A 10,020-nucleotide genomic window follows, 5' to 3' on the forward strand; every position below is an offset into this window, starting at 1 on the left:
AACACTACAGCATGAAAATGATCAGCCATGCAGTGTTTAAAAAGCTAAGCTGAAGTCCTGGTAATGAGTTCATAAATAATTGTCTTCTTTGAACACATTAAAATGATTTGTTTATGCATAAAGCTTTGGTTGTAAACACTTTAAATAAAATCATCTTAAATATTCACGTCCTCTGCAGAACTGGGCTTTCCTTTCTTCCATCCTCCTCGGCTCGCATTAAGCTGGTCACAGGATCGCGCAACGCACTCGTCAGAGTAAAGAAGTGAGAGGAGAATCCTCCATCCTCATGATTGATGACTCCACACACAGTCGGTGTTTGCCTTCTTCACACCACTCTGGCGTCTCGTATGAAGGAGATATTCATAAGTTTGCTGAGCACTTAAAACTGAGTGCATTTATTAACAGCCTAAATCCCAAAAAAGGATATAAAGTACATTTATAATCTAAAATAAATTGACAAAAATATATTTTTAATATTTCAAAATGTCACCAACCACTATCACTTGGGCAACGTGTGGTATATATAATATTTATGAATTTATACATATTTCGACACATAATTTTTTAATCATACCTACATAGACAGTAAATTGATTTTATGAATTGATATTTGTGCTGTTTTTATTTTTTAAAAATTAGAATAAAAATTTCCAACAAGTTAAAAATCAGAAAATGACTTTGTTAGTTTGATATAATCTGATCACAGGGGGGAAACAAATAACCAAGGAGATCATTCTTGATAATTCAGATATTTGATTCCCCCCAAAATCTGGGCCTTGTTCACTCATGCAGTAGTAACACTGAAAAACTAACCCGTCTCTGGGCGCACAATGGCGGGTGCCCCCCCTGCCCCTCAGACTCCCCACATAGACGGCGCTGTCTGACAAGCCCGCCTGCCAAACAACTCAATTAAGGAGAAAAGGAGGCAAGAAAGAGAAGCCCAAACAGAGGAGCGAGAGAAAGGAAGGAAAGAAAGAGGACAGGAAAACAGAGAAGGGAGAGGGCCGGTGCCTGTCAGGCCACGTCGACACCCAGCCAGCGTTTGGTGAGAAGCGACAAAAACACAAAACGAAGAAGAAAAGAAAACTGATCTGTGATGTGTTAACTGGAATTCCTGCTTCTGAGGCCACTGAGGGTTCAGAGGGCAAACTGAGGGCCAGGGGTTCATTACCACAATGACGCTCACACGCACTGTTAAAGCACCACAGAGTTCACATGTTCGAGCCTATTTCCAAACCATATACATAAGTGGCTTCACGTAAATTTACTAAATACCTTTGAAATGTTTAAAAATGTTTCTCCCACTTTTTTTATGTCATTAATTTAGTAACAGTGGGGATTCTCAGCTTACATGACTGAGATTCATCATAGCAAAGCTAGCAATGTTAACTACATAACTATTGTTTTCTTGTTATTTAAGAAAATAATAAAAGCAATTCTTCTAAAGGATAAAATGAAGATCAACTGTTTTAAAATAAAGTAAAATATACTTTAAAAGCAGCACAATGATGCTTTAATCTTTCTTTTTTCTCTCTCTCTGTTTATTAAAAGCACCCTGCAACACAGAAGTAATCCAGTCATTCTAAGTAGTGAGGAGCTGTGAGACGTTTAGCACATGCAACAGTTTGATACTGAGGGTGCATGTGGCAACATATAATCTGCCACATATCTATGAAATAAACACATAGCTTATAATTTTATGAATAATACATCTGACCCTTAAAACACATTTTATACATACGAGTGGTGTTCACAGGGCATCACCTGGCTGACTGAGAAGTAAAGTATACTGCACTGCATGGGCAGTGTACTCACAATATTAAGCTGCACGTCTTAGTCATCTTAAATAAGCTGTACTTGGTTATTCTATTGCAACATGTTGCATCATTTTTTTAAGTTCTGGGAGGTAATTATATTTCAAAGTGCCAAGTACCTGTCACAGTTCTCAAATTTAGCGAGCTACAGCTTAAAACTGGATGTTTTTCTCTATTTCACAATTCTGTACCTCTTTCTTGACATTATCCTAAACATTGCAAAGTACTTGTCCATCAGAATAAATCTGAGGAAGCACACAAAAGCTGAGCCATCCTTTAAAAACACAGACTGTTTGCGGACTGCCTTGAGAAAGACCTGTTTAAGAGCTAAAGCTACGTGCAAAAATTTATTTAATCGTATCTCCTTCTTTTATGCTTTTCACTTGATATTTGGTTGCAGAGAGAAAGAAAAAAGTTTAGAACGCAACAATCAGTAGTCATGTGACCTTCCTACCATCCCTCACTGGGAAGGGGCTCAGATCGTCTGAGTAAAGAGATCAGAAACATAATTCACAGAGCGAATGTTTTATTTGAGGCTAAATTCACACCGTGCAAAAACTGCACTTTTATTTAGTAATAATAATGGGAACATCTGAGAAAAAACGGAGTGCCTATAGTGACATAAGGGAGCCTCCAGCTTCTTAAAATGAACTTTTTAACTCTTTCACCTATAAATATGGCATTTGACGACCTCCTCGTACCTGTTCTGATGAGTTTTGACACCTCAATAAAGACATGTTTTGGGGACCATTAGAATAGTTTTCCCAAGGGTAGCTGCATAGGCAGAGACCGCCCTCACTAACTTCTGATGCACATCCAGTCACTTTGTTCTATAAGCCTGAAATATGACAGAAACCACTCAGTGTAGAAAAATGCTTCAAGCGTTGCTCTTTGTAGGCTTTCAAGGGATAAAGAGCTAAACATACATGTGTATTTGTTTGAGTCAGTAACAAACGCATAATAGCTCAAACGTTTATATCTTCATGAGTTTAGGTGAAGTCAAATGTAAAATGTACTGGGATGATGACGAGTGGCCTGTTCTAAAGACACCAAAATGAGGGATTCCTCTTTTCAGCTCCAACTCTATACAGCATACAGGTTATAGGTTCTAAACAACATAAACACTTTTCCTCTGGGTCACAATGTATTTTCTTATTTTAATGTAATATTTTAGCTGCACGCAAATTCAGAAAAAAATCTGTTTATTTAAGTCTGTCATAGCAAATTGTTTATTGATTTCTTTTTTTTTTCATGATGACCAGCTGAACTTTGATTTCAGTGAAATCATCTGTTCGAGTTTTTGCTTTGGCCTTCGCCACTAAATAATTTCAGATTTCATCAAGGCCATACGTTTTCTTTGGCCTTACATCATCTCAGTCTGTTTTCTTGGGGCGTTTGGGGGGGGGGTGTGTTGTTTTTTTGGATTGTCGACTGGGGTAATGAGGTGAGGTTTGATGGCTGCCTGTAAAGTTGTAATGAGAGCTGCGGTGTGAATAGGACAGAGGGCTGGAAAGGGTGGGAGAGAACACGATGCTTAAAGAGCAGGTCGGCAAACTCCGCAGTAACCCCGTTGTATCGGCTCAATCTGAGAACGACAGGGTGACAGAGGGGATCGGGAATTTCGGGGTGGGACAGGACAGGACAGGAGGGCCTGATGTTATTTAGGCAGGGAATGAATAAAAGCTGGGTTAGAAAGTAAATGGGGGTCCTGACCAGCCCCTGTGCTCCTCTCATTGTGAAAATGAAATTTATGGCTAGGGACTTCCTAAGCCAAGGACTCCCCACGTTGACTGGTTAAGTGCTATGAAACAGTGCAACAAAGGCCGGAGGCAAATTACACTCTGAGATAAGAGGCTGCAGGAGAGGGGACAGTGGAACATCATGTATACTGCCCACATTAGAGACACATGTTGGGGAACAAAGTGGCTGGGTGGGTTCAGAAACAGCATTTTGTGTAGCTGAAATCCAGCAGGCCTTTAAAATTTGCGTTTGCACTACGGGGTGCTTGCGACACTAAAAACAGCAACTTTACTAAAGGATTCTGGCATGAAGCATTAGCAGAAACCTGCACAGGTGGTGGTTAAGTGACTCCTGACTGAAATGTTTCTTTTTGTGATGTATTTATGTGAGAACTGCGTGATTTTTGATTTGCTCGATCTAAATAAAAATAGCACAGCAAAAAAAGAAAAATATAGGAGGTGTAAGCAAATGACGGCACAGAAACAGGTGGAGTCGATTACTTTTCTACATCAGAGCAAAGCGTCCTATTATGCCCACATACAGTGACGCTGGGTCATTCTGATAGATGCTGGATTATTAAAGAAACAGAAACAGTTGGTCAAGGATAAGCTAAGACTTGAGGTTACGGTCCATCTTTTGTTACCACAGCAGGCTCGTCTCCTACAACGTGCACATGACTGCAAATACAATTTGACGCAACACGCAGTATGATTTCTGAGTGTTTCTTCATCAAGGTAGAAGTCTCATTGAGGATGAAAATCTCTTTTTCAAGTGAGCCCTGCTCAAGGAAATGACAACAAATATAACACATAACAAGTAAAGGGAAAATACATGTAAGATACAAGCAAGTGAGCACAAATCCATCCAAATTATACGCAATGACAGATGGTTACGAGTGCAACATCAAAGGCGGTCGCGTTGACCAAGAGAACTATTTTCTCGCTCCTTTAAAAATGGATTTAAACTGTCCTATTGTAACCAGTCCTGACAATTTCAGCTCCTTCTGAAGTGTATTTAAGGAAAAAGGGATTACGTATTTAAAAGCCAAATGTTTTTAAAGGTAGATAATAGCACTCTATATTTGGCAAGTCATAGAAAACATTCATACTGCTCTCACTTTCTCTAAAATGACTTTCCCCTCTGAGAGAAACATTCTTTATAGATGCCTTTAGTTTGGGCCTTATTAAAATTACAGTTGCATTCTTGGGTTTATACAGAAAAAGTCAACAGTGGAAAAAACATGGGAAGAAAGATGTTGTGCATCTACCGTTCTTTTATTGCCTAAATCTGACCAATCTGAAGCTGCCTTTGAGAATAATCCAGGTAGTAAACTGGCTCAATATAATTAGGTGATACAACTCTATATATACTTTCCAAGTCTAATCTAATGTTGTATCGAGCTCCACACGTGGGTAAACTCTCAAGATGTAGGAGCTGTTAGCAAGTACAATTTCCATGGTAACAGGTAAACATAGTCTAACCACTGGCAGAGTGTAGATGTGTGGAAATGTGTGCTTTGCATTGTGTTTTAGCATATTTATGTGTGACTCACGTTTACTGTTGTAACAATGTTCTTATACTGACAGTTACAACCAATTTTAATAGTTTTTTTTTTATTTTAAATTAAGAAAAAGTGTGCGTGCCTGTGAGCGCATTGTCTTACGCGCTCTTTTCACCCTATTGAACAACAGTGATGAAATGGAGATGAGTTAAAGTGCTAACACAAAGACTGACCAGACCCCTGCGTGGCCGCAACAATAAAACCACCAAACACAAGAAAGTGAGAGCCTCTTGGAGAAATGGAGAGAAAGAGCAGAGAATGAAAGGGGGAGAAATTAAGGAGCCCGACTTTAAAAAAAAGAAGAAGAAGAAGAAGAAGAGTGCAATGGGGGAGAGAAGAAGGGCTGGTCTATCCTGAGAGCAGGAGGAAATGCATGGTGGGCAAAGGTAGCAGAATAGAGAGCAACCAGGAGAAAATGGCAAGGTAGCTAATCCCTCCGGAGACATAAAGCAGCTATATGTAAATGAAAGACGTGAAGTTCGGCCGTCTCACTTTGATCTGTGAATCAGGCTCTCTCTCCACTCCCCTTCCTCTCCTCCTTCACTCTCACCCTCTTCTCCTTCCCCATTTTTTTCTTGTAAGAAAATCAAGCCTTATTTAGCTTAATCTCACTTAATAGCATGTAGCTCCTCTTTTGTCCTCCCCGATGCTAACAGATTCCCTTCTTTTCACTCGGCACTATTCACATATCTGCCATCCGTAATCCTCTTATTCCGGGGTGGCAATTATTTTGAGTATTTTATCAGCATTATGATTATGATTATTTTCATTATTATTATTCATGCAGGCCGTGCTAAGGGCCAGGTTGTGGCTGAGAATATCCTCCCTATCAGCGCCTCTTATTCTTTCTCAGAATGAGGCTGCCTGCTTTCTTCCAGAGGGGTGGCGCGTTTGCAGGAGTGAACCCCATTCAGAGTGACACATTTTCTGGGCGTTTGAACATATTGTGGAGTGAGTGTAATGAGTAGCAGCGAATCACCCCGTCCCGGCTCCTTAACACAGGGAAACATCAAGAATTTGAGGACGGAGGAGCGAGAGGGGGCTAATAATCAAAGGGCCTTCTTTTCTTGTGGAGCAGTAATTACACGGGAGGGTTTTGATCTTTTGCTTGTTGCAGCAATGAATTGAGGGGGAAAGGGGATGAGGACTGTTTCACAGTTTTTGAGGTGGGGTGAAGGGTAGAGGATGATTTTCAGCTCAACGGCTAGTCAGTCTCTGAAGGATATCAGAGCTTACAGTGGAGAAGATGGAAAGAAGTTGGCATATGGAGAACTTTGCTTCTATTTATTTTTAGTGAGTGAATCATTTCTGAATTGTGAGAGAATGGCAGGTAATGTAGGATTGAAACAGGGTTAAATCAATTCAAGCCTTTTAAGGCAAATGAGGGTGTATATATGGGAAATTCAGAGACAAGTAAGCGGCAAAGAAAAATCAATATTAGCCATTGGTCAGTTTAGATGCTAACACCCGTTTTCTAATGTTACATTTTCCTAACTTCTCTGACAAAACAGGTTACCAGAAAAAGCAACTCTATTACTAGTTTACATTTTGTCCAGATGCATGAAGTGACAGTCTTCTTCTAGTTACTTTGGAAAATTGTGGTCAACATGACTGAGCCTTTGCCTCAGGTTTGATATTTAAAGTGTACACCTTAAAACCAGTATGTCATATTAAGAACTGTGATTTTTCGTTCTAAATCATTCTTGGACACTATGATAAACAGAGTCTGATTGCTTTTGAAGGTAACACTTTAATGTTTATTAAACTGAATCTTGGTTTGCAAAGGCGATGTTCAGTTTAGGCACTTAATAGGCACTACATGCATAATGATTAGAGGCTGATCCCTCAGTTAAGGTTTTGCCTCCAAGTGCTGTAAAATATTTTAATGTGGACTTTATTATTCTTTAAATTTGCACATTAATTGGACATTATGAGTCTGATACAAGTCACTCTGGAGGAAAACTTTCACAGGCTGGGTCTCTGACCCAGCGTTTCTGAGGTTATTCTGGGGTTTTTGAGTTTTATATGTGTGGTTGTGGGTTAGTTGAGTTTAGTTTGACATTATTAACATCGTTTTCAGGAGTTTATTTTTAGGGCTGTATTGTCACGTTTGTATTGTGATGCCCAGGTTTCTTGTTTTATTTTGAAAGAGTCTGGTGTGTTAGTTTCACTTCCCTGTTGCATCATTAGGTTCATGTGTGTCAGCTGTTTCCCCCATGTGTCTCGACTTCCCCTGATTACCTCATGTGTGTATTTAAGCCCTCTGTTTTCGTGTGTCATTGTCAGGTTGTGGTCAAACCTGTCATAGTGTTCTGTAGTGTCTTGTAGTGTTACATAGTGGTTCATAGTGTTCATAGTTTTGCCACCGTTTGTTTTGTTGTTTTCATGTTTTACACCAGTCGTCAGCTGAATAAAGCTTGTTTTTGGTTCAGCGCAACTCCACTCTCCGCATCTGCATCTGAGTCCTGTTCAAAAAAAAAACATCGGTGCACCCCGGTGTGACAAAAACAAGTGTTTTTATATTATAAATGCATGGTAGAAGTAACCCTGAAAGGAGGATCACTTCTCAACAGTGACAGAATTTCCCACTATATGTTTAAAAAAATATATGCAAATGTTTGCAGTAGTCATAGTAGAATCTTTCTGCTATTAGTTTGCTATATTTATTGGAACTCAATCACTTTTCAAACATGAACTCCAGACATGGGTGCCATCAGACATTACTTTGTACTTTGTACTTGGAGCTGGCGGGTTGTAGGCTGTTTCACACCTGATCCAACAGCCTGTGATATTTCCAACTTCCACAGGTAATGTCTAGAAAAGTTGATGACTGAAGCACATGTGTGAAAAACACAGCATAATAAACTTTGATTGGTTCTTAGCTTTCTTGCAGTCTTGTGCATCTGTACTCAGTTTAACAGTGATTTATTTTTTTCTTTTGACTTTTTTGGGCAATGAGCAATGCATTGTGGGATAAAAAATCCACTTATTTTTTAATATGCATACTAGCTAGTAAGGTCTGTACTATTTGCTACTTCCTTCTTTCTGACACAACTGGACACTTCCTTTCCTCTTCCTTCTGCCTCTAATGCAACAATCAGCTAATATGAACCTTCAAACTGGAATACAGACATTTCTTAAAGTTTAAAGTATTATAAAGTTACTAAAGACTTGGTTTCAAACATCAAGAGTTTATTGTTGTTTATTTATTGTGGTAAACATTCCAGTTATCAAAACTTAGGGTTCAAAACTGAGAAATCCAGCAAATCTGCTACATCAAGACTCACAAAGTGATTGGTGTGGAGCCCACTGAATTTGAAACAGAAAGATAAATAAAATCATGACATAAACAAGTTTTTTTTCAAGCTTTAAGTAAAACTGAAAGCAAACTAATAAGCCGAGATTTCATAGTCTTATGCCAACAATGTTATTCAACCTCTGCTGCAGCACAACACTGTAGCTATATGTATCATGCACACAGTCATTACAGTTTATAGCTAATATGCAGAACATTGTGAGAGTGAGAAAAAAAAAGAATAAAAGAAAAATACTTCCATCATGCTTTTTAAAAGAATCAAATGATAAGCGTGAGTAGTGTAGTAACATATCATAAACATGTTAAAAATGTTAGAAAAATAACAATTCATATAAAAAATGTTGCATTCACAACAGTCATCAAGTCCATTCTTCAGCGATCTTCTTCAACTTTCAATGTCACTTTGGGAATCTGGGAGCTAGAGTGGAGTGATTGAATCTGGGCAGTCTGCAGACTCCACAGGGACAAAGCGTCCCTGCTGGAGCACCTGCAGAGCTCCACTGCATGGGGGCCAGTGGGGCCTCCATGGGACCTGGAGAAAGCATGGGACATTTGGCTCCTGCAGATGATGAAGAACTGGAGGGAGATGATGATGATGAAGAGGAGGAGGAGGCTGCTGAGGAGAGGAGGGATTCCTGGGTGAGGAGGAGTTGACCGGGACTGGAGATGAGGGGCCACCCTCCTGCAAGCAGCAGCCGGGGGACTGGTCCTGTGGTCACCCCCATACCTACACTTACCTCCCCCAGCAGCCGCCGCATCTCCTGCAAAGATGAACCCAGCAGGAGGATATAGTTCCTGGCTAGAACCAGGGTAGAGATCTTGGAGAGTCTGCGGCCCGGAGTTGCTCCATGTTGGTGGGACTGAGAGGAAGCAGATGAAGGCGAGGAGGCATAAGGCACCATGACCTCCCTCAGAGCATCCATAGCAATGTTTAAGTCCTGCATCCGCTTCCTCTCCCTGCTGTTGATCTTTCTTCGAAGTTCCTGCTGCTCCTCAGGGCTCAGCTCCCGCTGAGGTTTGCTTGATCTCTGGCCATTTGGGAGGCCAAGCATCGGTGCAGGGTTTAGGCGAGAGCTCAGGTTGAAACCTGTTGGGCAGTGGGATAAGTCCTGGGCAGACCCAGAGCCGCAGAGAGGTAGCGACTGCTCTCGGGCTCTGATTACTGGGTTTGGCAGCACATTCATAGTCTCCTAAGAAGAGCTGCAGTCCGGTGAAGACTTCAGCCAAAGACAAAGTTTGAGAGAAAAGCCAAAAAAGAATTTAACAGTCAAAGTAAAAAAAACACTTCACTCAAACTTTAAAAGAAAAAGAAAAATCCACAAACTATAAAATCTAATTGTCATTCCCTCCACCTGTTGCGCTCCCCTTTGTTTGCAGAAGACTGCAAGCTGCCATCCAGCACAGTGACTTTTGACTTCTGAGGTTTCTGGCTCCAGAGTAGTGAGCAAATGAGAGCTTTCTAAAGTGGCAGCCCGGTTTTATCTCATTTCCACAGCTGCGCGAGGCAAGAATGACGGCTCACACTGTGGAGAAGTGAGCTAAATGATCCCCTCGCATGCCCCCACCTCAGCTCTCCTCCTCCCCGACAT

The 10,020-nt window shown here is 40.6% G+C and overlaps 1 protein-coding gene across 1 annotated transcript; it reads right to left on the minus strand.

Moving 5' to 3' along the window:
• Positions 1–8,829: 8,829 nt before the first annotated feature.
• Positions 8,830–9,615, minus strand: olig1 (oligodendrocyte transcription factor 1). Its single transcript, XM_063500306.1, has one exon. It carries the CDS (start codon positions 9,613–9,615, stop codon positions 8,830–8,832), a length of 786 nt encoding a protein of 261 aa, XP_063356376.1.
• Positions 9,616–10,020: the final 405 nt, after the last annotated feature.

The sequence above is a fragment of the Pelmatolapia mariae genome, linkage group LG16_19 (assembly GCF_036321145.2).
Source record: "Pelmatolapia mariae isolate MD_Pm_ZW linkage group LG16_19, Pm_UMD_F_2, whole genome shotgun sequence".
NCBI classification, from domain to species: Eukaryota; Metazoa; Chordata; class Actinopteri; order Cichliformes; family Cichlidae; genus Pelmatolapia; species Pelmatolapia mariae.

Coding starts and splice junctions, on each gene's coding strand:
- olig1 (XM_063500306.1), bottom strand. CDS start 9,615: ATGAATGTGCTGCCAAACCCAGTAATCAGAGCCCGAGAGCAGTCGCTA.